Source organism: Drosophila mauritiana, chromosome 3R (genome assembly GCF_004382145.1).
Source record: "Drosophila mauritiana strain mau12 chromosome 3R, ASM438214v1, whole genome shotgun sequence".
Taxonomy (NCBI): domain Eukaryota; kingdom Metazoa; phylum Arthropoda; class Insecta; order Diptera; family Drosophilidae; genus Drosophila; species Drosophila mauritiana.
Window position 1 is genome coordinate 26740816 of NC_046670.1, and position 26400 is coordinate 26767215.

At 47.2% G+C, this 26400-nt stretch overlaps 9 protein-coding genes across 11 annotated transcripts; 4 read left to right on the top strand and 5 right to left on the bottom strand.

Annotated features, from left to right (window-relative positions):
* Positions 1-92: 92 nt before the first annotated feature.
* On the bottom strand, positions 93-1045 carry LOC117143363 (serine protease 3). The gene is made up of 2 exons (XM_033308037.1): positions 783-1045; positions 93-725 (listed from the first exon to the last, which is right to left on the bottom strand). Exons 1-2 carry the CDS (start codon positions 1043-1045, stop codon positions 170-172), a joined length of 819 nt encoding a protein of 272 aa, XP_033163928.1. The 3' UTR covers positions 93-169.
* Positions 1046-1341: 296 nt separating this feature from the next.
* Positions 1342-2236, bottom strand: LOC117143362 (serine protease 3-like). The gene is made up of 2 exons (XM_033308035.1): positions 1971-2236; positions 1342-1909 (listed from the first exon to the last, which is right to left on the bottom strand). Exons 1-2 carry the CDS (start codon positions 2234-2236, stop codon positions 1354-1356), a joined length of 822 nt encoding a protein of 273 aa, XP_033163926.1. The 3' UTR covers positions 1342-1353.
* A 704-nt stretch (positions 2237-2940) lies between these two features.
* On the top strand, positions 2941-4465 carry LOC117145194. 2 transcript variants are annotated; one of them, XM_033310756.1, is made up of 3 exons: positions 2941-3497; positions 3567-3808; positions 3868-4465. In XM_033310756.1, the coding sequence occupies exons 2-3, from the start codon at positions 3682-3684 to the stop codon at positions 4260-4262; spliced, it is 522 nt and encodes a 173-aa protein (XP_033166647.1). In that variant the 5' UTR covers positions 2941-3497; positions 3567-3681; the 3' UTR covers positions 4263-4465. The 2 variants fall into 2 exon arrangements, with proteins under 2 accessions (XP_033166647.1, XP_033166646.1); XM_033310755.1 differs by having other exon boundaries at positions 2941-3808.
* LOC117145192 (mannosyl-oligosaccharide alpha-1,2-mannosidase IA) lies at positions 4456-6130 on the bottom strand. Its single transcript, XM_033310753.1, has one exon. The coding sequence runs from the start codon at positions 6073-6075 to the stop codon at positions 4495-4497; it is 1581 nt and encodes a 526-aa protein (XP_033166644.1). The 5' UTR covers positions 6076-6130; the 3' UTR covers positions 4456-4494.
* A 56-nt stretch (positions 6131-6186) lies between these two features.
* On the bottom strand, positions 6187-8753 carry LOC117145191 (conserved oligomeric Golgi complex subunit 7). Its single transcript, XM_033310752.1, has 4 exons — positions 8558-8753; positions 8212-8505; positions 7471-8154; positions 6187-7409 (listed from the first exon to the last, which is right to left on the bottom strand). Exons 1-4 carry the CDS (start codon positions 8714-8716, stop codon positions 6318-6320), a joined length of 2229 nt encoding a protein of 742 aa, XP_033166643.1. The 5' UTR covers positions 8717-8753; the 3' UTR covers positions 6187-6317.
* A 197-nt stretch (positions 8754-8950) lies between these two features.
* LOC117145195 lies at positions 8951-9586 on the top strand. The gene is made up of 2 exons (XM_033310757.1): positions 8951-9236; positions 9294-9586. The coding sequence occupies exons 1-2, from the start codon at positions 9041-9043 to the stop codon at positions 9560-9562; spliced, it is 465 nt and encodes a 154-aa protein (XP_033166648.1). The 5' UTR covers positions 8951-9040; the 3' UTR covers positions 9563-9586.
* On the top strand, positions 9581-10259 carry LOC117145196. The gene is made up of 2 exons (XM_033310758.1): positions 9581-9746; positions 9910-10259. Exons 1-2 carry the CDS (start codon positions 9600-9602, stop codon positions 10129-10131), a joined length of 369 nt encoding a protein of 122 aa, XP_033166649.1. The 5' UTR covers positions 9581-9599; the 3' UTR covers positions 10132-10259.
* LOC117145193 (translation initiation factor eIF-2B subunit alpha) lies at positions 10249-11564 on the bottom strand. The gene is made up of 6 exons (XM_033310754.1): positions 11457-11564; positions 11296-11397; positions 11029-11240; positions 10807-10961; positions 10481-10751; positions 10249-10421 (listed from the first exon to the last, which is right to left on the bottom strand). Exons 1-6 carry the CDS (start codon positions 11488-11490, stop codon positions 10275-10277), a joined length of 921 nt encoding a protein of 306 aa, XP_033166645.1. The 5' UTR covers positions 11491-11564; the 3' UTR covers positions 10249-10274.
* Positions 11565-11616: 52 nt separating this feature from the next.
* On the top strand, positions 11617-23903 carry LOC117145190 (vacuolar protein sorting-associated protein 13B). Of its 2 annotated transcripts, XM_033310749.1 has the most exons (14): positions 11626-13114; positions 13172-14519; positions 14578-15281; positions 15338-15536; positions 15595-16217; positions 16277-18141; positions 18202-18358; positions 18421-18642; positions 18703-19736; positions 19793-20152; positions 20207-20965; positions 21018-21508; positions 21566-23508; positions 23569-23903. In XM_033310749.1, exons 1-14 carry the CDS (start codon positions 11831-11833, stop codon positions 23782-23784), a joined length of 11205 nt encoding a protein of 3734 aa, XP_033166640.1. In that variant the 5' UTR covers positions 11626-11830; the 3' UTR covers positions 23785-23903. The 2 variants fall into 2 exon arrangements, with proteins under 2 accessions (XP_033166641.1, XP_033166640.1); XM_033310750.1 differs by lacking the exons at positions 15338-15536; positions 15595-16217; positions 16277-18141; ... (6 more) ...; positions 21566-23508; positions 23569-23903 and having other exon boundaries at positions 11617-13114; positions 14578-15041; positions 15107-15191.
* Positions 23904-26400: the final 2497 nt, after the last annotated feature.

The window sequence follows — 26400 nt, forward strand, 5'->3', positions numbered from 1 at the left end:
CAATACAATCAATGGTTTATATTATATTGGTAATGTATTTATTCCTTTAAATAATACTATAATACTAATAATTTAAATAATAATACACAAAATTTAACAGCAAATGTTCTTCATTTATTTAAAACTTGTTTAAAGCACCTTTTTGCTTTGAAATTAGTAAAGTTTTCTCTTAATAATAGATTCCAGTCTCCTCCTTGATCCATTCCAGGTACTTGGTGACCCTAGTGAAGCCAGCCGGACCTCCGACCTGGCATCCGTAATCGGAGACGAAGGAAGTGATTCCGATAAGCTTATCACCCTCCTTTGTGACCAGAGGACCACCAGAATCGCCCTGGCAGGTGGCCTTTCCGTCCGGAGTTTCCACACAGATGGTGTTCTCGGAGGCGGTTTCAGTTCCGTAGTAAGCCTGGCACTCCGCCACGGAGATCACTTTCAGATCCACCACACGCAGATCCTCCACCACATTGCTGCCATCGTAAATGGCACCCCATCCGGCGGCCTGAACCCAATTGTTTTCGTAGGAGTTGTAGCGGTCATCCAGGCTGGGAAGCTCTATTTTGTTGACCAGGCTGTAGAAGTCCACATGGGGAGTCCTGATCAGGGCCAAATCATGATCGAGTCCAACGTAGTGGGGATATCTGATGAAGTTCTCACTGCTGACAGTGTGGCGGAAGGCAGGTTCGTTGTAGTTGATTGCGCCGTAGTACAGTGAAGCCTCATCAGCACTGCAATACAATGATTTATCAAAGAGCGTTAATTATTTGTGAATTCAATCAACTCACCCAGCGGTACAGTGGGCGGCAGTGAGCACCCAAGTGTGACCGATTATGGATCCGCCGCACCACCACCAGTTTCCGTTGCTGTTCAAGCTCACACCCACGATGTAGGGAACCTGACCCTCGGACGCCTGGTTGCCGTTGGTAATACGACCCTCTATTCCACCATGACGAACTTCCAGATCGCGTGGGTGGACCAGCGAGTGGGGCACAGTTAGGGCACTACAGACCCCAAGGAAGGCGAGCGACAAGAGTGTAAGACCCCTCATATTCGAAGACTGAAAGGCTCCCATGGTGGTCCCAATACTATATAGCTCAGCCATAATCACTATCGATGCTAATTCAAAGTGCGAAATCTTATCTCTCAGCACTTTTATCAACGAAAAAGTTTGATTTATACTAGCAGATACTCAAGCCGAGTGTTTGGCAGTATGAATGAAGTGTTAGCAAAGGGAATAAGTGCTTTGGGTGCTTCAATCAATTCAGATTGGACATAAGTTCAAGAAATTTAGCTCTTTTATACATATATGAAGTTCAATTTGAATTTTATTAAGTCCGAAAGGATTATTAACCATGGTTAATAGTAAATGCCAGTCTCCTCCCGGATCCATTCCAAGTAATTGGTCACTCGAGTGAATCCAGCCGGTGCTCCAGACTGGCAGCCATAAATGGAGCCAAATGAAGTAACTCCGATCAGCTTATCACCTTCCTTCGTGACCAGAGGGCCACCAGAATCTCCCTGGCAGGTGGACTTTCCATCCGGAGTGTCCACGCAGATGACGTTGTCGGTGGCGGTTATAGTTCCATAGTAGGCCTGACAATCGGACACGGAGATCACCCGTACATCCACCACTCGCAGATCCTCCACCACATTGCTGCCATCGTAAATGGCGCCCCAGCCGGAAGCTTGAGCCCAGTTGTTTTCGTAGGAATTGTAACGATCATTCAGGCTGGGAAGCTCTATTTTGCTGACCAGGCTGGAGAAGTCCACGTGAGGAGTCTTGATTAAAGCCAAATCGTGGTCCAGTCCAACGTAGTGGGGATATCTGATGAAGTTCTCACTGCTGACAGTGTGGCGAAAGGCAGGTTCGTTGTAGTTGATGGCGCCATAGTACAGTGAAGCCTCATCAGCACTGGGGACATTATATTAATTAGAAATCGCGGCCTCCTTAATGTTAATTTTTTTTAGCATACCCAGCGGTACAATGCGCAGCAGTGAGTACCCAAGTGTTCCCGATGATGGACCCTCCGCACCACCACCAATTCCCATTGCTGTTCAGGCTGATGCCCACTATGTAGGGAACCTGACCCTCAGTCGCCTCGTTCCCATTGGTGATTCTACCCTCGATGCTGCGCTGTTCGACCTTCAGGTCTCGTGGGTGGACACTCGTGTGGGGTACAGTGAAGCCAGTGCACATCCCCAAAAGGGCTGCCAATAATATGAGTACGCACGCCTTCATTTCGTATACTAAGAGCTCCTGTGGGTCTCATACTTTTATATAGACCAATGAAGTCACAATCGATGCAGATATAGAAGTGTTCAACCTTATCGGGCAATAAATTATTTTAATTTATGCCACCCAATGGATTATCTTAGCAATAGAGTGATGTACTTCAAGTTCAAGCAAGCAAACGTTTAGAATCTCGAAATATATATTTAAATTGTATGCAATGGGTTTATGCATTAATTCCCAGTTATATGTGTCACAGCACAACAAGTGAAATTGTGCAAGCAAGGTGGCATGGAGGGGACATCAAAGAACCCCAAGGAACAGAAATGGCAATCGTGGGTCATGTGATATCCTTGAAGTATTGCAGGGAATAGTGGAGCAGAAAAGAAAATACGATTATGGCAATCAAAAGGGAGGTCCACTTTCGGAACTACGGGCAACAGTATCACCCAAAGTGAGGCGATGGCTTGAAATCCGATATAGTTTCTGAGGAACGCCTCGGGCAGAGTGGGTGGAGTGAGCGGACCCATTCCTCATTAGGAAGCTACTGGGAATGCCTTTGTTTGCATTCTCCGAGCTTCCCCTTGACCGTCAGTCCGCCTACGTAGTGCCACGCTGAAATGTGCAACATCTCGGGGCAGGAAACTCACCACACGGAACGGAAAACGGAGAACGGAGAACGGAGAGCTATTAAAGCCGACCCCCAACGAAGCGTTAGTCAGTTCCCGACTGGGCGTCCGGGCATTCAGACCGCTCGCAAGGATAACGCGCAAGGCTCCTAGCGAACGCGACGAGTAAACAAAGCATAAATAATACAATTAAAAGTTGAGCGCGCTCCCTTCGCAAAGGACATTCCCACACTTGTGGCCCACTTCCTTCGGGCAGTGCAACAAAAAAGTGCAGCCATTAATTAATTTAATGCATATGTACCCCATCCTGGCAGCACAAAAGTCTATCCAAGCCCACGTTATCCTTTAAAGCGAGTGAGTGAAAAGTGTTCGACGAAGCGTTTAAAGGACCGCACCGTTTGCCGTGTGCGATGCCCATAACAACGGGCTTCGCGATTGCCTTTTGAGGTGGGGCGATTAAGTCACGCTCCTCCGTATCAGCGGCATCGCCAGACCAGGAACTCGGGGCATTGACACTGCGGTTTTAGTGGCCAAACTAAAAATCTGAGAGGAAAACATTAAATCCTGACCTGACATACGAAGAGGTGTTATATCATTCCAAGTTCGGTGCTTTTTAATCCCAGATACTTAAACATATTGAAGTAATTAGGGAACTTAAAGCTGTAACTCACAGATGTTTCTAATATCTAATCCCATGGCTTAAACGCTAGCTACCGAAATCACAATGTTCCCACCCAGCTCTGAAGGACATATCCGAGTGTCTCGGCGTGACTAGGCCAAGCAGACCCCACAGATTATAATCCCCAAGGGGACCAGGTCATCAGGATGCACCAGGTACTCAGCTACGAGACGGCGGTGCGGGCCAACAGCTCTCGGGAGTTCCGCGAGTACGTCTCCAAGCGCACCTGTGCCTCCCTGGTGCTAACGATTGGCTTCTTCATGCTGATAACAGGTGAGTGCATTCACAGGACAGCGCCTAATGAGTCACTCTTGTGTGTCGTGGTTCCGCAGGATACCTGCTTGGCAATTTCGTGGCCGAACGCAAGTACCACATCCGCCAGATGACGAAGGACGGCGGCAGGTCCGTGAAACTGAACAGCGCCGAGTATGCCAGCCTGCAGGAGCTGCAATCATATCAGAAGGCCAAGGGTCAGCTGCTGCTGGCCGCCCAGGAGCTGGACAAGCTGCAGCAGCAGGACGAGAGCGAGCGGTATCTGGCCACCTCGCTGAACACGGAGATCTTCAACAGGTACATATCCTGCACACAGGACATACCGCCCAACACGAACATTGCGGCCAGCCAATTCACGGAGCAGCTGATCGACAACACGGTGGCCAGGCAGCGCCACTGCTTGGTGATCATCCAGCGGGTCATCGACAACCACCTGGCCAACAGCCAGCTCTAGGACGGGATGGGTGCCAGGATCTAGCCATGGTTTAGCGGGCCAATGTTTGACATTTGATATATATGTGTGTATGTGCTTTTTAGGTGTGCTCAATGTGTGTGCTCCCAGCTAATTAGAAATTAGGTTTTGTATTTCATTGTGAAAGTATTAGATCACACAAGTCTTTTATACATGTCTGCATTAAAAGTTAAACTTTAAATAGATGCTAACTATTTTGGCAATTGGCTAATGTTTAGTCCGATGAGTTATGCTGGCGATACATTGGGTTCACGCCCTTGATGGGCAGGAAATGGCCTGCACTGTTGAAGACCCACTGCTCCAGCGAAACCACGTCGTCGTCGGAGAAGAGCAGGTACAAGTACTTCAGAGTGGCGCCCAAGAAGAAGGACCTTTGCACGTCATCCGACTCCGAAGTAACGTTGTTAACGTCCATCACACCAGTATATCCGTAGGGCATTCGGCAGTACTTCTCTATCGCCTGCACCATCTCCAATCCCCACAAGCGGTACTGTGGATGATGGGTCATTCGCCACAGAACCAAGTAGGTTTCCGCGACTTCCTGCCTTAAATTGTAAAAGTTCCTCTGGAGCGGCTCTACTTCCTGCTGGCTTTCCTCCGTGAAGGCAAACGTATCCGGACCCAGTCGAGTGGAAGAACTCCAGTAGCTATCGTGACAAGTATCTGTGAGGCCTACGCCAATATGGGCATACTTTTCCCAGTGCCTCATTTGGGTTTCTGCTGCTCCCAGGACAAAAAGGCCGCCGGCAAAGCAATCGGAGTGCCTCATACGATGGAAAAGAGTGCCATTCCTGAACGTGGACACGTAGGTCACGTCCTCGGAACTGATGACAACCAGATTTTGAGCCACAGCAAGCATGGCTTCTTTGAAGGTATCAGCACTTTGAGTATCAGTTCTCCCGGACTGAATCCATGACTTTAGCATGGTATCATAAAGTCGGTGCATGGAGCAGTTGTACTTTTCCCACTTACCAAATTTTGTGCAATAGGCATTGGGATAAAGGCCATGGGGCCGGGTTGTTCTAGCTAATATCTGCCGGATAGCATCCACTCGCTCCTTGTAAACCGGATATCCAGAGACTTCACTGAGGTAGTAGAACTCCAGGTGCAGAGAGCCAAATTCAGAAGTGCGGGAGATATCACTTAAGTACTTCGTGAGGGTGCTGCCTTCTTTTGGGACCACTAGGCGTCTGGGTATACCAGTTGGCGTTTCGAAGGCAGGCAGGATCTTATCGGCAACATGGATGGCCTTGTCCATGTAAAGGGAATCCCCGGTGAGGGAGTATAGAGTGAGCATGGGACAGAGCAGCCTGGACGTCAGTTCATAAACGGACAACGCTTCATCAACCCGGTCCAAACTGAATGACTTCTCGATCCAATCCCGAGAACGCCTCAACTCTTTGTCCAGACCCATCAAATGCAAAGTGTCCAAGCTCTCTATGATAGTGGCACCGAGTTTGTAGGTTGCGAAGTCGCCACCAAAATGGACACGACGGGAAATCGGGCGAAACTCGTTGGTGCCCCAAACAACGCGAGCATAGTTTCGCCAGGCGTGCATCATCATCTCCTTTATCTTCGCCCGCATATCGCCAGGATTCATATCGTTCAATGAATTGTCTTCCAATGGTATGTTCTTCTGAAAGGATTCCCTCACCATTGCACGGCACTGAATATATGTAATCACTATTACGCCGATTGTGAAAATTCCGGTAGCAATAATCCGAATTCTCGATTTGGTATTTGCCGTATACCAAGTATAATGCGCCCGTCGAATAACGAAGAAAAAGAAGTACATTCTGAAACTAAGTCAGCCTACGTTTGAAGTAAAGTGAGATCGAAGTAAGTGCAATTTGCTAAACGGAGCTAAACCGACCCAAGTTTCTGGACACTTGATTAAACATTTGAATTCCCTTTGTTTGCACTTTAAGTACGAATGCATGTTTTTTATGGTTAATGTGTAGGTCAACAAAATAGTTTATATAAATACATACTTAAAATTACATATAAGTTTGGATATTTAATGTGACTATTTGATATCTACTGTGTAGATATAATATTGCGCATTTGCCGAATGGCTGTTACCAGTCGCGGCTCGCATCCGCTGCTGAGCGTCAGATACTGATCTGGAGCAGCCTTCAGCAGCGTGAGGATCTGAGACAACTGCAGGTTTATGGAAAGGCCCAACTCTTCAAGAACGTTGGACAGGTACTCGATATCCACGCTGAGCTGAGTGGCCGCCGAGGAAGGCAGCGACTTGATTTGTAGTATTTGCGTAACGTACAGAACACAGCACTGCTCCACGACCAGCGAGAGCAGGACGTCGGCGCAGGGAATGGCCTGCGTATACTTGATGTTGCACACCTCCAGAGCCTGTTTCAGCAGAGAAGATGGCGACAGCAGCAGCGGCTCCAAGTGCTGTGGCAAAGTCAGTAGATACTGACCAATTTGGGTGATGCTCTCCTGCGGGGCAAAGCTGAACGACGGCAAGTCGATGCCCGACGCAGCGTGATCCTGCACAGGCGGACGAATGTGCGCCAAGTGCGTTTCAATTGGTTGCAGCAATATATTAAGAGTGATGTCATGCGTATCGGCAAAGTGACTCTTTAACGTGGCATAAATCTGCGGAAATATACCAAGGCTATCCGTTGCCTCCGACTTCTTTTGCTGATAATCAGCTATGCTATTCAATAGCTGGGTGCGAGCTGAATGGTCACAGGTCTGGAATATGGTGATGGGGCCTTGGTTGGATGGCTTAGTCAGCCTGTTGGACAACGTGACCATGCGCGTATGTAAATCCTGTTCGAATTGATGCAGTTGAACCTGAAAGTCGGCCAGGCATTGCAGCTGCGACATGGTGTACTGCAACAGCGACCAGTTTTCACTCTGCGCCGCATAGCTGCTGGATCCCAGGCTGAGTCCAATTTGCCGTTGGATGCGCCCAAAGCTCTCCAGCTGCCGCTTGAATATGCCGTTCAGCAACGTAATGAGTTTGCAAAGAGCCAAATCACTCGTAATAGAGGCACAACGTTCGCAGGCCTCTTTCAGCCACTCGTAGAGTTTCCGGGTACTCTCCTCTAGATGCCGCACACCATCGCTGGGAGTGGCTTGGTTGGATGAGAGGCGATCCACCTGAATTGGAACATATATTTAAGAATAAACTTCAAAGTTCTTTAGCTATTCATGGCATTACCTGTGTGGATAGTTGGGTCTCTTCCAGGCGCGGGTACTGTTGGATAAACTTGTGGAAATACTCGAAAATCGCCTCACCGAGCAGGCGATGCAATTCCTCGGACAAGGTTATGTAAGATTGCTCCAGAAGGGAGTTCACGTGCAGCACGAAACTGTGATTAACCTGGGCGAACAAGGCCAGCATCTCTAATCTTTCATTGGAGGTCTTCAAAAGCTGAAGAATATGAGCATCCCGTGTGGGTTGTAATGCCGGCAATAGTTCGGCAATAACCAGGAAGGGCTGCGAGGAGTTCTCGCCGAAAAGGTTGGAGCACCACTTGACCTGGCGCTGGCAGTGCTCGAGCAGCTGATCGTAGTAAAGGGTAAGAATCTGCTGCTGCTGAGGCTGGGACTCCGTGCCCTGTAACTCCAGAGTTTGCTTCCATTGTTGCTGCCAAAAATTCTTTTGCACAGCTCGGTAATATTGCTGCAGTTGTGGCAGCCGCTGAATGCTGGTGAAGATCTGAACGAAGTGCTGGGCTTGTTCCGTATTGCCTTCAGCAAAGCACTGTACCACGCTGGGGGAAGCCAGTGCCTCCAAGCGGTTCTTGAAGTCCTCCACTTGGGTCTGTCGCTCAGCGTGGCCTGGCAGCTGTTCCTGGGCATGCAGGGACTTTTGCAGGGCTATTAACTTATCGCAGACTCCCTGTAAAGAGTTAATTAATATGGAAGTTTAGTAGTGCGACTGCTTTGCTATGCACACCTTTAGATCGTTGCGTTCAAATCCATCCTCTAGTTCAGCTAGTAGGTTTCCCCAGCCATCAGACTCCTGCAGCGATTCCTTGGCCACTTGGAGCTTCTGGCTTTTGGTGTTCAAGCGCTCCAAGGTTGCCATGCATTCGCCGGTTTCGCTTTGCACTGCAGCTACCTCCAATCGCATGGCACTCATCTTCTCTTGCAGCCGGTGTACATCTGCCTGCAGCGCTGCGGATTCCTTAGCGATCCTTGGCATGCTGGCCACCACTTGCCGACTAGACTCCTCCACAGCATTGTTTACCTGGAAATTTATACTGTTTACATATGACTCAAGGATGTGCAGCTCCACTCACGTTGAATATATACAGCTGCAACTTGGCCACGTAACTCCTGATGAAGGCGGAGGCAGCCTCGCTATCATCGCGTCCATTTTCCTCCACAAACTTCTTGTAGTTAGCGTTTATCCACTCCGCAGGACTAAAAGTTGTCCCCGAAAGAGCCGAAACATCCATGGTGATGATGACGTTGATCCAAGCAGTGTGACCGTGTCGCACACTTACCCGTTGGGTAAGAAGTCCAGATGCGGATATTTAAATATTATACAGATCAGATACATGAAAATATGTTCTTTTAAAATCATAGTTGAAGAATTATTTTTAATTTAATTTGAGGAAACCTTTTAAAATTAAATCATTGTGGATGCTATGCGGATGTCGAATACGCTCGCGTGGCGTTTTGGTATTTCAGGAGGATTGCCGATACGGGCACACTGCAAATAATACAATATTTTCGTAGGAGTTCTTTGGATTTATTTAGGTTTATTTGGTTTTTAAAACATGTCACTTGGCAATGCCGATCCCTGGCACTTGAAAAATACTATAGTTGAGCAAGGAATCTCCGGATCCGCGAATAATAGCGAAAGTTTTGAGGACAACTTCACTTCACCCCCGGCCTCAGGAAACGAGAGCAACGTCCAAAAGGACGTGAAAATCGAGCCCCTGCCGGATTCCAGCGACTATTTAAAGCTACTTGGTACCGGGACACAGTTCGGCAAACGAAGAGCAGCCGACTAAATATCATCTATTTCAGAGCGAAAGCTGGCCCGGGTGCAGAAGGGCAACAAGTTGTTGGACAACCTGCGAGACAAGCGACAGGATTGCATGCGGGGACTGCTTTCTTCGGAGGGAGTGCCCATTTCCATATTCGAGCAGTTCCTCGAGCTAGACGCGCCTATCGAAAGCGGTCGCCTCCATCGGCACCTGCTGCCCGTTCAGGCCGTAAGCGTGGGCGAAACTTTCCACATAGTGAAGCACGACGCTCTGCAGCAGTCGGCAGAAGAAGCCCAGGAGGAGGAGTAGCAGGATAAGCCCCCGGTTGAACACTAACAAAATCACAATGGAATCCACGTTCGGTAAAGTCTTCATGTTTCTTACGGACCTCGCTTGGAAAAGTCGTCTCACCATCCCCGTCATTGTCACAACTGCATTTCTCGTCATGGACATCCGCCTGCAGATCGAGATAAACATTCAGTCCGGACAATTTGTGAGTGATGCAGCTGTCTTGCAAATCTAATTCGTTGATACTCGAATTTTAAAACCTGTTTGTGCTAAATGTTTTCTTAATTGTTATGCCGTAAAGGTTGCAAATTTATATTGATTGTTATTAAAATGCATGTGGCATTCTAAATTGGACTTTTTTTGTTTAGAACGCCAGCGATGTGGACGATGTTCAGGATGGCCTCGACGATCAGTTTAGAATGCACGATCACTGGTCGGACGACGAGAGCGGCAGTGACATCTATACAGATGAGGAGTACACAAACGACGATGGCAACAGCGAAGCGTCCCATTACAGCGTGGACATCTACGATCCCTGGGGGTCAGAAGACGAGGTAGACGCGAGCTATTCGCATAGGATGCGGTTCTAAGACACAATATAAATTCTACATAGGTGTAAGCGAGAGTAACTAGCTTTATATTATGTACATTCAGTAATGTCGAGCCCCTATTTATTCATCTCAAACAGTCATAATTAAACAAAGGTATTTAAGTGCAATATGTTTATTCGCCCTTACATGTAGAGTTTGATCAACTCGTCGCTCACGGCCGAGGGTGTTAGTCTTCCGAGGTCGGTGAAGAGCAGGGTAATGTAGACGGGTGGCGTATAGTCGACCAGCGGGTGCACTTTGCTTACATCGTTCAGGTGTTTACGGGAGTACTACAAATAAACCCACTCTTAATCGCCGTTCCTGCGTTGATGATGCAGTAAGAACCTACCTTGTACTCGTTTGGCAGATCACGCTGATTGAGTGGATACAGTCGGCTGAACTTGAAGCTTTCGGCCAGAACGTAGAAAGGTTTCTTCATCTCACGGGCGCACAGACCCATGGTGTAGGTGCCGATGCGGTTGATAATGCCTCCACTCTCCACCACGGCTTCAGCCCCCACAAGCACGAAGTCTACCGATTCCATAACATAGCCGGTGGCTGAGTCCAGGATGAGCGTGCAATCGATGCCGGCCGCATGTAGGTCCTTAACCATCTCCTCGCTAAGAACGGTCAATGCTTACACTTGAATTCTTACGGAAACACGCCCTAACATACCCAGAGTTTCCCGTGCCGCCCTGCGTCACATAAACGTGGAAGGACTTTTTGTTCTGCGACGCTGTAATCAGCGCCTTGAGAACCACCCGGGATCGAGAGTGCGTTAATATACGGCATCCATCGGTAATGAACCTCTGGGCCTGCTGGGCAATCACCTGGATTGGGTGGTACAATGAGGGGTTAGTTGATGCCCCAGCACTAGGTTTCCGTATATTAGCGAACCTGCCGGGAATTGAGCAACTTGGTGAGGAAGATTTTTCCGCGATTCAACATAATCTGCCGGCACTCCTCCATGTGCTTGTCATCCAGACTGAGGGTAATGAACCTGCAAAAGAGCTCTCCGGCAGAAACGATGGCTGCTATAGACAAATCCGTATTCCGCATGGCCGCCACCGCTTCCCTCATGGTTGTGTGTAGAATATGAATGGTCCCAACTGAGGAATATGTTGTAAATAATTAAAAAGGTTCAGTGAAGTGGGCTACACTTACATTGTTTCTTTTCCAGGATCATGAGCAGAGTCCTGATAGCCGCAATGCCTGAGGACAGATCCTTGTCCTCGTCCAGGAGCTGCAGGAAGTATTTGACCACATCTGAGGGGGAAAGCTTGTATTATCACTTCTGCGTAACTTTAGGACCATTCTTAGCTCACCAAAATTCTGGCCATTTTCCGTAATTTGCGGCATTTTTATGAAATTGTGAAAGCCCACCGCTGCACGTTAAACGTCAACAAAATGCTCAGCTGTTCGAAGGCTTATTTACACTTCGCGATTCACAGGTTAATTTATCGATTGCCAATGCGCACCTTCCGATAACGATTGCCAGATTGCCGGGGCTGAAACGTAAACAATCCAAAATTATATGGCTATGTTTGTTTTTTCAAACATATTCGGCCCAGAATTGTAGCAAAATCCACTGCATGTAAATTCAAGTTAACCGCCGGCAACGCAGTATATGGAGAGTTCCATATAAGTGAGCAGTCAACAGCGCTGGGATCGAGGCCTGAGCCTCCGGCGTCGCCACACCATGTTCAAACTGGAGTCCTACATCACTCCGATTCTGCTGAGCTACGTGGCCAAGTACGTGAAGAACTTCCGCGACGAGGATGCCCAAGTGTCGCTGTGGGAAGGCGAGGTCACCTTCCAGAATCTGGACCTGCGCCTGGAGGTGCTCGAGGAAGAGCTGAACCTCCCAGTGGAACTGGTTTCCGGCCACATTCATGAACTCAGCATCCTGGTGCCGTGGACCAAGCTTATGTCCGAGCCCGTAAAGATCGTCATCAATACCATAGAATTCGTGGCCAAGTTGCCGGATAGTGAGAGCAAGCAGCGCAGGGCTTCCTTTCAGCGGGAGCAGCGAAGGAAATCCAAGCGGGAGTCCGTGGAGCAGCCGGACCAGACGAAGAGTCCCGGACCGGCTAGCTCTTCCAGCGTGGTCAACAAAATCATCAACAACATCAGCCTGCAGTGCCACAACATCATTTTGAAGTACGTGGAGGACGACATCGTGGTCTCTATGAATGTGCAGACCCTTAACTTCAGCTCCGCCGGCGAGGACTGGAAGCCCACCATGGTGGACATACATCCGGTGTCCGTCGTCATGCGCAAGTTGCTCCAGGTCTCGGATTTGACCATCTGCTTGGACAAGCGGAACACGGCCGGCAGGATAGAGGTGTGCCAGGAGCCGGTTCTCTACCGATGTACTCTGGAGTGCCGGGTTCTACGCAAGTACAACGCCAATACGGTGTCCACCACAAGCACGACACGCATTGGAGTTTTCACCAAGTCGCTGGATATCAACGTGTCATCTCTGCAGTTCCCCATGGTGATGAGGCTGGTCAAAATGCTGCTCGAGCTTAAGCCAGCCGAGTTTGAGGAGGACCCCCAGAATCCAGAAGATCAGGAGGCGGTAGCTGAGGGCAGCGAGTCGCAGCAGGGGAATGAATCCGCAGGCAGAAGCGTCTTTTGGTGGGCCTGGAGCCTACTGCCCAGTTTCGATACTGAGGAGCCTTCCTCGTCCTGTGACACTCCCACTGGCCACGCCTTCGATCTGGGAGTCTACGCAGAGGAGCTGAACTTCCAGCTTAAAAACTCAGAGTACTTTACGGACCAGAGCATGGGTGGCATCAAGCGAATACGATACACCCCCATATTGCGGATTAGTTTGGGTGGACTTTATTACGAGCGAACAATTCTAAAGGAGTGCGACTGGGCCAACGTCAAGGCGGGCCTTTCTAGCATGTGCATGGAGCCATTAGGTGCTTACCGTAGCGACGATCCCGTGGATCGCAACTTGGTGAATACCCAGGAAGTGAGTTGATCCTAAGACTGTTTATTGCCTTCACTGCTTAATATTTGTTATATAAAGTTTCAGCAAGAGCGATCCTTTATCGACAAGAGTCTGTTTGACGAGAACTACATGTTCGCCGATCGGTCCTGGTGCAGCTACAACTACGCGGATTACGTGGCCAGGAACACGGATGAGTACATGCTGTTTCGCAGTCCTGTTTTGGCCTTCGACGTCATCGAGCACCGGGTGCCGAAGCCCAGCAGTCATCCCGTGGCGGAGAGCCAGCTCAGAGATCTGGGAGTTCGCATCCAGTATCGTCTATTGTCCGCCGGAATCACTTTCCACTTTTCGCAGTCGTTCGTGCAGGTTAAAAAGGTAATTAGTGATTTAATTCGGCCTTACGATTACCCGGGATATCGTTCAGAATCGATGAAGGATGAGGATCGCGGTGTCCCCGAGCCGGAAAACAAGAACTCTGAAATGACTATACCTGATCTGGAGTATCTAATGGGATTGGTGCCCACCTGTAACTACAAAATTGAGTTGCGTAACATTGTGGTTCAGTTGTATCCCCGCCAGCAGCAAGATGAGTCCTCCGCGATGAATCAACACCAACTGACGACCACAGTCAGACAATCTTTGCTACCATATTTGCAGCTTAAGATCGCCCTAGTTGAGGGCACAATGTGTGGACCAGTGAATCCAGTTCGCCTGGTCCAACTGATTACTCATCTAGAGGATAAGCCTCGGGACGTGGTTAATGCCTGCTACAACTGTTTTCACTTCAACGTAAAAAACTTGGCGCTTATGATTATGAATACAACTCCAGATAATGGACGTGCCAAACTTCTAAACATTCCACGCGTTCAAGTGAACTGGAACCGCTTGTTGGCGCCTTATCTTTGGCGTCAAAACGAGGCGCCTTTAGAGACTGCGGAAATAAAATCAGAGATCATAACTTTAGAGTTCTCAAAGCGGGAGCTAATCGTCGCAAAGCGCTTGGTGCCGTTGATTTCGAGTTTCAGTGGCCAAGATCTTTGTGATCTGGCCCACATTGTGGCCAATGTCAACGTCAATTCGGATGTGATCAAGCTGCAAAGTGTGGGCACCAAACTGAACCTGAGTTATCACAAGTACCATACACATTTGGCTGCAGTGGGGTCACTTCATGGTGTCCACACTGATGCCGTCCATACCAAAATGAACATACGCAATGTGGTGTTGTCCACTTCAAAGAATGCAAACAACAAGTGGTTAGAGATGCAGTGTCAGTTTCCCCTGGAGGAGGCCCATTCGGAGCAGGAAAAAATTCCAGGCACAGTGGTGTGCCTTTGGCTGGAACCATTTCGCATCACCACGGACATATATTTGCTGCAGTTCCTCAATTTTTCGGATAACAGTGGGAGGAAAATAACAAAAGACAAGGGTACGTGATTCTATATAAAAAAACTAATATTTATAAAAGTAATTAAATCTGGTTTCAGAAGTAGAAACTGATTTGGAGTCTGTGAACCAGTCAGAGCCACCAATTACACAATCGGTTTCGAATTACTCCACGATTTCTGCCTCTGCGATGGCCTTTAATGATTTTCCACCACGTCGAATCAGCAGAAACAATAGTCGAAAGATCTCGGTACCCGAGGAGACAGTTCACCTAAGTTCCGAGCGAGATGAGAGGCACACCGAGGCAGAACCTTTGACCATACCAGTAGCCAATAAGCCACAACCAAGTAATTTCGATACAACCGATTTTGTGAAGAGGTTGACAAAAATTGTGGTGCTGGTAGAGATCGCTCAGGCTAAGATTGACGTATGTGAATTAATGATGCGAAAAGCTCCTGGAGATACCGATGTGAAGTATACTTCCATTTGCCTGCCGCACATGAAAGTAAAATCGGGCAATTGCGAGGCCATCCAACGAGGAAACATCAGAGGAGTTATTCCAGTGGCGAGTAACACTGAGCTACTAAATTGGATCTTCGACCTAAACGAGTTTTACGTTTACTATCGCAGAGCTAATGTGACCGAGATGATTGTAGCTCCAGTCAGGACCACGATAACCTTAGCTCTGTCTTTCAAGCCATCTGATAAAGTCGACGGAAGTAAAGGAAAAGAGGATAAGAGTGCTAACACGTGCTCTATAAATGTGCATGTGGATATGTCGGCCATTAACATTTTCGCCCAGCGGGTAAGCGGACCTTTCCTAAAAACTATTTAAATTTGCTTAAGTAAACCCATTTTCAGGTGAAATTGCTACATGAACACTGCTTGATTATTTCTAAGATGTACGGCTCGCTGTGCCTGGACGAACCTGCATCCAAGTGGCAAACAGCAAAAATGAAACCCAGACTGGAAGTGTACACTGGGAGTGCGCAAAACTATCCGGTTATTAAGGAGTTCCTGGAGTTAGACCCCAACTTCGAAGCACCGAAAGTAAAAAGTGGTAAGAATGAATACCCATTAGTTTAGGAAATGCATTATAATTTTATTATCCCATTTAGCTCCCAAAAGCTCAGTTATACTATTTTGTCAATGGACAATTCCACGTATCAGCTTTGAAATGCAAAACTCCAATGATATCAAACACAGTAAAATCGTTATGATTCTTGAGGACTTGCTGCTAAATATCGACAAGCATAGTGACTTCAACAAAATTACCACCAAAATAGAAAACTTCGGACTTAACTACTACGAGAAAGAAGAGGATGAGGAATGGGAAAAGATCGACGACTTGCATATCAAAATGCTGGGGGATAGCACAAACTTACCCTTGATTAGTGTGGTGATCACCACTGTGAGCCTTGAGGATCTGTACGCAAAGATTGGTGCAAGAAACCCTCACAACAAGCAGCACACTATTTCTGAGGTCCTCATCGAGGTGCAACCGATAGAAATGGTGCTGAACATGGACCAAATTACCGAGTTTATGGACCCAATTTGCGAGGTCCTTGAAATTTTGGGAGGTTCTGCCTCTGCACAGCCAGCGAACACACCGAGTTCCCCAGTTCCAAGCAAGATTACCACAGTTCAAGATCTGCCAATGGTGCACTTAAACAGCAAGGGAATCTATGTTTATCTTCCTCTGTCTACAGGCAAAGAGAGTTGCAGTGTCCTACTGCTAAGGGTAAGTGTGCCGATAATTGTTAAAGCTTAGCATATTTATTGTATATATATGAATTGCAGATTGAAAGTATTCAACTAACTCCGAGTCTCGAAAATCCTCTAGTTCGTCAGCTCGTGCGCCCAGATATCTACCAAAAAGCAGCAGAGCTAAACATGCTCAACACTCCGGGAGCACTGGTGGAGGACCGCCAGTATGAGCTTAGTGTTCGAAGGGTATCTCTTTCCACCGGAAACTGGAAGCAAACTCAAGAGTATCGCATAGAGAAGACTTTGGCAAGCAAACATGACAATCCCGCCTTCGAGTGGAACAACCAAAGCCAATCCACCGAGCTGGATCATATGGAAATATTTAAAGACTTTGATTTTATCATGATTTACGCACCGGCTATAAGCTACAACAGATTTTTGGTTTGCGGTCAGAGTGTGGAGTACAATTGCGCCACCGATTTTGTGGCTTCCTTGAACACTGACCAAATCAGTCTGATTAGCTGCATCATAGTGCGCGCGCAGCGATTGGGTTGTATAATCGATCAGGTCTGTGTTAAAAATGCAGAGTTACCAAAAGCGAGATCACACAAAACGCTGGGAGACATTTCCAAATACAACAGCGTGGACAACTCGATATATTTTCCAGCAGATCCAAACGTTTATAGGAAGGATACTTGGATCCCAAAATCATCTAAAAAGCTGGTCAGTGATAAGTTAAGTTACACGAATGCAAGCACAAGTTTTACTGACGCCAAAGGCAGTAGTGACTACTTCTACGGTTCCTGCCAAAGCGATTCTGGAATTCATATGGGCACTCGGATGAAAGGATATTCAAGATCGCTTGCAGCGGAAGAGATTAATCGGAGTGGACACCACCCGTTTGTCCTGAGTTACCCCAGTAGCGTATCCTTTGTGGCCGGCATATTCGTTCTTAAGATCTACGACGTTTTGGAGTTAGAAGAACTGGAAAGACCTGTCATGAAACCCCTTTTTTTATTGACTGTATCTCAGCCCAGTTTCATGTCTACCCAAAATTTCAAAGCAGCCGTAACACGAGCCTCGATTTTTAACGTAAACATAAGCGTAGTCAAGGCAGGAGCTGAAGGAAAAGTGGATTCGGAGCGATTTAATGAGTCGGTATTTGCTACATTACCCGGACAACTGGGAAGCTCGGGTATTCCACCTCCTTTGCTTACTATTAAAACTGAATATGACCGCCTCAATCAGAAGGAAGTCGATGTGGAGCTACGGAAACCCATCCTTTTAAGGATTTGCGAAAACACTATCAAACAATTGGCAAGTGACGTTTTACGTATCTACACTGTTCTTCACGAGACTCCCTGCTTTAATGTCCGTAGTCAGCGTCCTGTGCCCGAAGGATCCCAACTCCGCCAGATGAAGATGAATTGCTACAACGCGGATAGGTTTCACTTGTCATGTGATCGTATAACTGCCAAGCTCTACGATGAGGAGAGAACCTATAAATGCAGCTTCGTTTGGCTGGATGTCAGCACCCGCATCAAGTTTAGTAGTCGCCCTCAGAAGGCGGTTATAAGGTCCAACATAGGATCATTCTATGTGCAGTCCGGAGAAAAGATGCTGCTCCACCCTTTGCTTATGCGTTTGTCCGTGGATTTAGTCAGTGAGCCATGGTCTGAGGAGCTATTGGTCAATGCCACACTCAAGCTAAATTACCTTCACATCGACGCGGGTGTTTTCAGCATATTGCAATTGCAAAAGGCACAGCAAGGAGTGAACCGGATACGCGAACACGCCGATCGGGAATGGCAGCAGTTCCTGCGCAGACGTCCCCTTTTGGCCACTGTGAGAAATGTCGCACTCTGCGATCTGATTAAGTACACTCCCTCACACGAATCGATAGAGCGGATTAAGCGGCCGTTGAAATCGAACGCGGAATTCTATCAGGATGACCTGAGGTGAGATTATCAACACACTAACTAACTATATTTAACTGATTAGTGCATTTTGAACTTTAGAGCTGGAGCCTTCCAGTTCGTGTATCTGAACTCCGAGTCTGTACTGCCAATGCCCTACCAGGTGCAGATCATTAAAAAAAACTATGGCATCATCTGCTGGCGATATCCGCAGCCGCGCCAGATGACAAGCATACACATATATCCGGTTCCTATGCCAGTAAGTTAATGATATGATAATGCATATTTATTTGTCTTATTAATGTGGTTATATGCGAAAAGATAAGCAGACCGATACATATCAGATGTCGCATGGAGTACTTTAGTGAGACGCATGAGGCTTTCCTGCATTACTGCGATTTTATGCTCTCGGAGACCTCTACTAAGCAATTGACCCCACCAGATCGGCCGATCTGTGCAACCATTTGGAGGGTTGTAGTACTGCAATCGTTGATATCTGTGGACGGTACATGTTTTGAAGGAAGTGACGATGAAGACCTCTCTGTAAGCTTTTAATATTAAGTTATATAAATTAAGCCCCTAATTGTTTGCCATAATTATTAGATCGAGTACCTCCAGCCCGACTTCAAAGTGGACGAAAACAATGATTTCATATTGCATCCAAAAGTTCTAGTGGGTTGCATGCGAATCGATACCGTTTTCAGGGCAGAAAAAGTGCCAAAACTGCAGTTGTTGCTCTGCTGCCAGGATATCGAACTGAACTTTTTGAACCAGACGGATAGCACGGGTGAACTCCCGAAACAACTAAATAAGTATCGCCTTAGGCAGACCCCTAATATTACGCAAACCTTTCTTACTGTGCACGTGGAGGATCTACAGATGCATTCGAGCATATATTCCAGAAACGATTTTAGTTTGCAGACCGAAATGCGCGTTCGAGTTGAGTGCTTGGACTATGGATTCCTTAACATGCTGGATGTTCTAGAGCCAATGAAGTTCTCAAGCTATGTAAGGCTTTCCGACTCTCCACGCTCGCTGGTGCAAGCTAGTTTCCTAGTGGATAAGCTTCGGTTGAACTGCGGACCCCATGTGATCCATACATTGTTGAGTTCCAAATACCACTGGCAGGAAGTTTTGCAGCAGAAGGATGTGCGGCACGCTTTCATGCCGAAGTTGGTTATAGTTAACCGGATACAGACACCCATAAGCTTTGGGCAAACGAACACTGTCGAAAAAATCCCAGTCAATCCTGGCGAAATGCAGCTGTATCACTTCCGAAGCTGCTCCCACGTCCAGGAACTAACCTTCTTCATCACAAATCCCAAAACTCTTCTGGTGGATTCAAGCGATTCAGTACACATAGCACTTAAGTTCGAGGAAGAAGAAAAAATTCATCATTTGCGGGTCGGGGAGTATTGCATTACTCTCAAGTTAGGCAAACTCTCCACCACCCAGATTTATATTCTGGTCAAGGGACAAATAGAGTTGATTAGCATGGTTCCTTTCAATCTGGTCACTGAGTTTCGCGAGGAGGAAATAAATTACGACGAAAGCACCCCGCCGGAGCATCTCCTCCTGTCCAAAGAACGATCATCCTACTACCAGAATGTCAATCGGAACGCCGATATCAACATGCGGTAACTGACTTTTTTTTAAATCCTATTAATTCTCTAAAAATGTTACCATTCTATAGGCTCAAGCTGACTGCCGGACTTGGAAGAGGACGCACTGGCGACATCCCATTAAAAACCAACAACAACTTGCCTTGGCTGGTCAAGGTTCCTACGCAATATGCCCAGCAGTTCATCAGCATTTGGGTGCGAATCTTGCGTGAGGACATTAAAATGGATAAGGCCGCCGAGGACTTTCAGCCGCAGAAGATTCTGATCTGCATATGGCCGATCTTTGAGATATGCAATATGCTCAGCTGTGCGGTCAGTGCTACTGAAAGTACCACCGGCGAAAGATCCACAATCGAAGCTATGGGCGGCAGTTGGGCACTGACCACTGCTACAACCCACGCGACGGAGCATAACGTTAGCTTCAAATTCGCGTAAGTTTGAGAAACATCCTAGTCCGATCGTAAATAAACTGACTATCATTTCAGCGGTTTTTTGGGAGAATCTTCAAAAGATGAATATTCGCTTATGTTAAGGACAATGGACTGGCACAAGTTCTTTTATTATGATCCCGCAGTGTGGACCATCGAAAATGCTCTCCATAAGCTTGGCAAGTCATCGAAGCGCAAATGGCCACTGAACGATCCGGAAGAATTGCGCGTTAGCCGCATGCTAGATTTTGAAAATGCCTTTGATGTAAAGTACCAGACTAAGGCGACGAGGGAATTCTCCTGCTGCCAAGGACTGGACGTGACCGCCTGGGGCATGTTCATCAATGGGACGGGCTTGTATGTAAGCATTGTTTTAATCCAAGAGCAGGTGCGCCTTGACCTTAAAGCAAACTGTTTGAAAATGATGCCAAAAATTAGAAGTGCTTTCACAATTGATGCCCGATTTGACAACGGGTGGAAATCCTCAACTCCTATCTGTTTGGAAGATTTTACACAAAAATCGTCCAGCAACGCCGGGCGATCATTGTATCTGCGGCACAATTCATTCGTGGATATAGTTATAGTAGAAAGGGATGAAGTATTGCGCCTAATACTGGAATACAGGCAGGAAGACGACGGACGTCGTTTGTTCAAATTGCGATCAAAATTCGTATTCACTAACTTTACGGATGTGGTCCTGAATGCCCTAACCCTAGCTATGGACCACAAGGAGACCTCTACGCGGGAAGAAGTGGAGGGATATTCAATTTCCAAAAAGGCCCGCAGACTTGTTTCATCCGAATCAACCAAGAACTGGTATGGACTACAATCATACGTGTTTTTTGTTGCTAACTTTCATTCTTTGCAGCTTGGGTAATGCAATGGACGTCTTCTACGATCTTAACGCCCATAAGGCGCCCATAAGGCGTAACTGTGATACAGCATTCGTCTATTTCGTTTGCTTTAGTGTTGGTGGTAGTTTGGAGTACTCCATACCTATTCCCTTGGCCATACCCTTCACCAGACGCTGCTTCAGCTTGCAAGCGGGACACGAGTCCATCCCATTGATGATCACCCTGATAGAGAAGGATAATGTCCACTACTTAAATGTGTTCCGGGACACGGCACCTGCCATCGTTATCAGCAACCACACGAATGTCAAGTTTATTGTGGCCCAGACGAGTGCTTCGGAGAACAGCAATGTGAGCTGCACGAACTCGGAGTTTGTGGGAAGGAACTTCGAGTGGAATCAGTTGGTCCTGCCTCACAGCAATTGCTATTATACCCCTCCGCAGATGTACGCTAACTTTCCAGATGTGGAATTCACAATGTGCAATTTATCCTTGGCAGTTTACAAAGGTTTGGAGTTTAGCATGCCATCTAGCATAGGTTATAACATTTTTTTTTATTTTTCAGATAAGCTTTGTGCCAAGAACAAGATTGCTTGGTCAAAACCCATTCGCACCGACAAATCTTGGCAGAAATTCCTGCATGTGCCGCAGCACGGTGACGTGAAGGTGGTTGTCTGCGACAAGCATCGAGCTATACGCCTGAACATCTACTATATAGCTCAGCAGCTTGAGTTTTCGGTTAAGGACTTGCGATCACGCTTGACAAAACCGGAGAATGTTTTGATACCATCGCAGGAGCAGGCTGCTCCGAGACCAGATGAGAGCTTGGAGCAAGAGAACGACACTAAAAGGGTATCTTTACCGAATATGGTGACGTGTGCCCATTTCAACGAAGATTGTGAAAGCAAAACGCAGACAAGGATCAAAATTTTCATCAAGAGCTTTGTGTTCAGCCTGCAGACAGACAACCGAGAAAATGACTTTCTGAAGACGGAGGTGTGCAATATCTATGCTGATGACTCCATGCTTATCTACGACGATGACGACGATCAGCGAGAACTGCGATTGCAGTTGCCAAACCTTCAGGTTGATAACCAATTGTACTCCAGTGGGAAGTATGATTTTCCCGTTCTGCTTTGCGCGGAAAAACTGTACAGACGGAATTGTAGTCTGCCACAGGTCTACGATTTGGACTATGTATATAAGCAACAGGCACAACGGACTCCCGTCTGTCTGTTCACGTTCATTTTCTACCAAGATGAAATGCAACTGCAGAATGTGCGATGTCAGATTCCACCCTTCCGGGTGTACATCGAAGATGCCTATCTGAATCAACTGCTGGAAGCACTGGTAGAGTGTGAACCGTCCAACTGTGTGTATGCTCCCCCTGTGGAGCAGGATCAAATTCTTCTGCGAGCCGGGATGACCCTTCTGCCCGATCAAGTTGTGGCTCAATCATTGTACATATCGGAACCCTTGCGTCTTAATAGTTTTACGGTAGAGCCCCTGAATCTATTGCTATCCGTCCATACTTCCTCGAGGCTCTATATAGCACTAGATCACTCTCCCCTTTCCTTTTCTCGCTACGAACGGCAGCAAATCCTTACAGTTCCCCTCCGATTTGGACAATCTCTAGGACTGCACTACCTCAGCGGAGCGATTTTTGGAGCTGGCTGGGTCGTTGGTTCCCTGGAGATTCTGGGAAGTCCCAGTGGCCTGGCGCGCTCGTTCAGCACCGGGCTGCGAGACTTTGTGTCCATGCCCGTTCAGGGTCTGTTCCGCGGACCGTGGGGCTTCCTCGTCGGAGTGACCCAAGGTTCTGCCTCTCTGCTGCGAAATGTGACAGCGGGAACCGTGAATTCCGTGACCAAACTGGCTGGTTCAGTGGCTCGGAATCTCGACCGGCTGACTCTGGACGCTGAGCACATCGAACTTACCGAGGCGAGGCGTAGAGCTCGGCCACAGGGCTTTGCCGATGGACTGACCCAAGGTCTGACTGGATTAGGCATTAGTTTACTTGGCGCTGTTGGCGGATTGGCCCATCACACCCTGGAGGCACGAAGTTCCGTTGGTGTTATCGCTGGTCTCACCAAGGGCATTGTTGGGGCACTAACGAAACCAATTAGCGGAGCAGCTGAAATGCTAGCCCTCACGGGCCAGGGTGTCCTGCATACGGTGGGCTTTAATGCCATGCCCCAACAGGTTGAGCCCAGTTTCACGCGAAACGTCTCCCTGCATGGAAGTTCCAATCGCATATGGAGCTATCTGCCCGAGGAGTTGAGCCGCGGTCAGATGCTGTTCTTCAGTGAGATCATGCTGCAGATTAGCACGCAGTTGCGCCCAGCCTTGCTGTTCCTAACCTCGTCAGTATTGGCCATCATGCAGTCGGATAGCGAGGACCTGGGCTTCGCCTGTCCCGTTTCCAAGGTGGAAGTGTTGGCGGACCGCGATGATCCCTCCAAACTGTACTTGAGTCTGAAATCCGAGAGAAGGGATGACTTTGAAGGGGTGAGTACCAAATCGTTCGGCCATTAGTTATATCATAAATATTCATTCCTGCGTTTCCAGCAACTCAATTACACCAATGAGCGCATCATGAAGTTCCTGAACGCCTCTCGACTTCAAAGCATCGCCAACGATTCACTCAATGATCTGCTTCAGCTACACGAACTGGATGTGGACGACCGAATCCAGCGGCAATCGCAGTGCATCTTCTTCATTAAGCCCAATATTGGTGAGCACCTGATCCACTACCTAAAGGTAATTAGTCGGATTCAGCATTGATAGTAAATATGCAACTGTGCGTACGTTTCGGATTAGTCCAAAGTATTCCTAGAATCCTGTGTATTTTATGCCAAAAAGACATTTTTTGTTACAATTTTTGCAATAAAAATTAAAAAGTACGTGCTTTTTTTCCTAATGATTGCTGATTTAAAAGGTAATTTTTCGCTGGAACTAGTGTATATTTTTTCCTTTGCTTTTACTCAGTTATTCTCTGCGCTGTCCGATTCCGCAAAATCCCATCAATTCCGTCGGTTTAAGCTAAAGCCGCCCACAAGCCAGCATTTTATCTTAAAACTCCCAACTAGAGCATGGATGCATTTTAATCAGAGCCAGATAATTGAAGCCAAAGCAAAGCCTTTGCAATTGGAAGGAACTTGTAAAAATTAACCTGTCGTCTGCAAAACCGTTCAACCAAAGCGCTTCCTATTTTTCGAGTTAAGTTTAATTTGCGTGGCTGTGTTGCTACAGCGGAAACAAAAGCTTATCTACTTCAAGTTTTCTTATTAAACGGAACAAAGGCGAAAGGTGAAAGATGTGAATTCAACCGATAAGATGACATTGCTATTTAAAATCTTCAGCATTGGGTGTCAAATTGTTTTATAATGTTATATTTGTTGCACCCAGATGACGCTACATTTATATTTATGTATATTGATTATTTCTCCGCGTGTGCTCGATATCCTTCCTGGTTGGTTGCCTGGATTTGGCCTTGTATGTGCGCCAGAGCGCGACCCAAAGATTCAATTATGGGTGGTTGGTGGTCGGCTCACCGCATCCGCAAGTCTGCCCGTACAGGTAGCTTATTGAGGCCCCCGGTTCCCGATCCCCGTTGGCCTTCTTTATGTGTTTGACATGTCTCGGGGGCATGGCTCCGTACCCTAGCTGGTGGCTACACAGATTTGCACACCGTTTCCGTGGACCAAATGTAGGTACGTCTATTGTTTTATGCTTATAAAAGGTGGGCATTTAACGACTCGGCTGGGCCCGGCCCTAAAGTCAAGCCCATTGTGTCCGCTTCCGCCTTTTGTCCCAGCTCACATGTTTATGCGGCAGACGCACATTAGCATTATGTGTGTTCCTTGGTCGTTGCTTGTGATTTGTCCACAACAGTGGGCTGCGACTTATTCCTCCTCCATGTGGGACCACGCCCGCGGAAACTGATGATCCTCGTTAATGAGCCCTGGCCAATACAACCCATCTGGCTTTGATTGAGGCCTGGCTAACGAGCTGCATTTAAAAGGCTTTCCCGCCAACTTTCGTACATATCACGCATACGCAGCGGTGGCCGAAAGGCCATAAACCAGTGCATTACGGCGGACTCTTCTTCGTGTTTTGTTTTATTCTTGGCCTTGGATGTAAGGGGGGCTAGCATGTGCCATTAGGATAAGTCAATTGTTAGTGGGCTAAAAACTAATCCAAATATGTTATGCCTTTCCAGGATTACTGGTACCATTAATGCTGAAAAGTATGCATTAAGTCGAATGGGATTGTAATGTTTATGCACAAAATGCACTTGTTATGGTTACCATAAATGTGTTAACAAACTTTTTAAACACGATTTTTCAAGTTATGTTTAAAATTTATGAGTACTTCTTTCAACAGAAGCCCATCGCTTAATACTTCCATGTGACAGAAACGAAACCCTTTAGCAAGTTCCTGTCGGCATCACAAGAGGCTGTGCTTGAAACCTTTTCCGAGAAAACGTGTGGAAATGGAACAGCAAGTATTTAAGTATATTTGGTCAAAGTAGGAAGTCGTATGGCATTCGCTAATGCAAATATTGTGAAAACAATCCTCCGGACTTTAAGTACACGCTTTCTCAAGATTTAAGGAAGCAATTTAACAATGGCTGTAATGACTTTAAGATACTCTTACAATAGTATGATGATAACTATTCATAACTGAGGGCACATAACTGAGGCTGATTCAAATTCACAACCTGTTACTCGTACACATCCCATTCAACACATCCATTAATCCGAAAAGCGTTGTACTCCCACTTGACAGGTATTTTCATAGACCGGAATAATTCATAACTTATAGGAATAAGGCGGCGTGGAGTTAAGTGAGTTAGGGGTTCGCCCACTGTGCTGGAAACTCGCTCATGCTCCGTTGGTTTGGGGAAGTGGAAGTACTTACGTCAAGCACACGAAACATAAAAAACGAAAATCAAATGCAATTTTCTCTAAAATGGTTACTGATAAAAAATTGATACGCCGGGCGGGAAAGATGACTTGGGGGCATAACTCGCATAGGCACAGGCACATGTGCATTCAAATACGTTCGCTCGCATTCAGACCCGTATTCAGACCAGCCCTCGGCAGTTGGATTATTCATATTTAAATTCATCTTACACCCTCGCCGGAGCTGGGGTTGCTGGATTTTCGAGAGTGTTTGCCACTCCTGGCGACTCTCGTTGCCCCGTTGCCCCATTCCCGAACTCCCACTCCCCCATTCACACTCCGAATATAATATGGATGGAATAGCTGAATAAACAAAGTCGGGACGCACTCATTCCAGGATGTTGACAGTAGTCCCTATTTTCAGCTGCCTGAAAGGAGGAAACCCAATACAACTAGGAACCACTTGGTGATGGAGCAAGTCGCTTTATTCGCA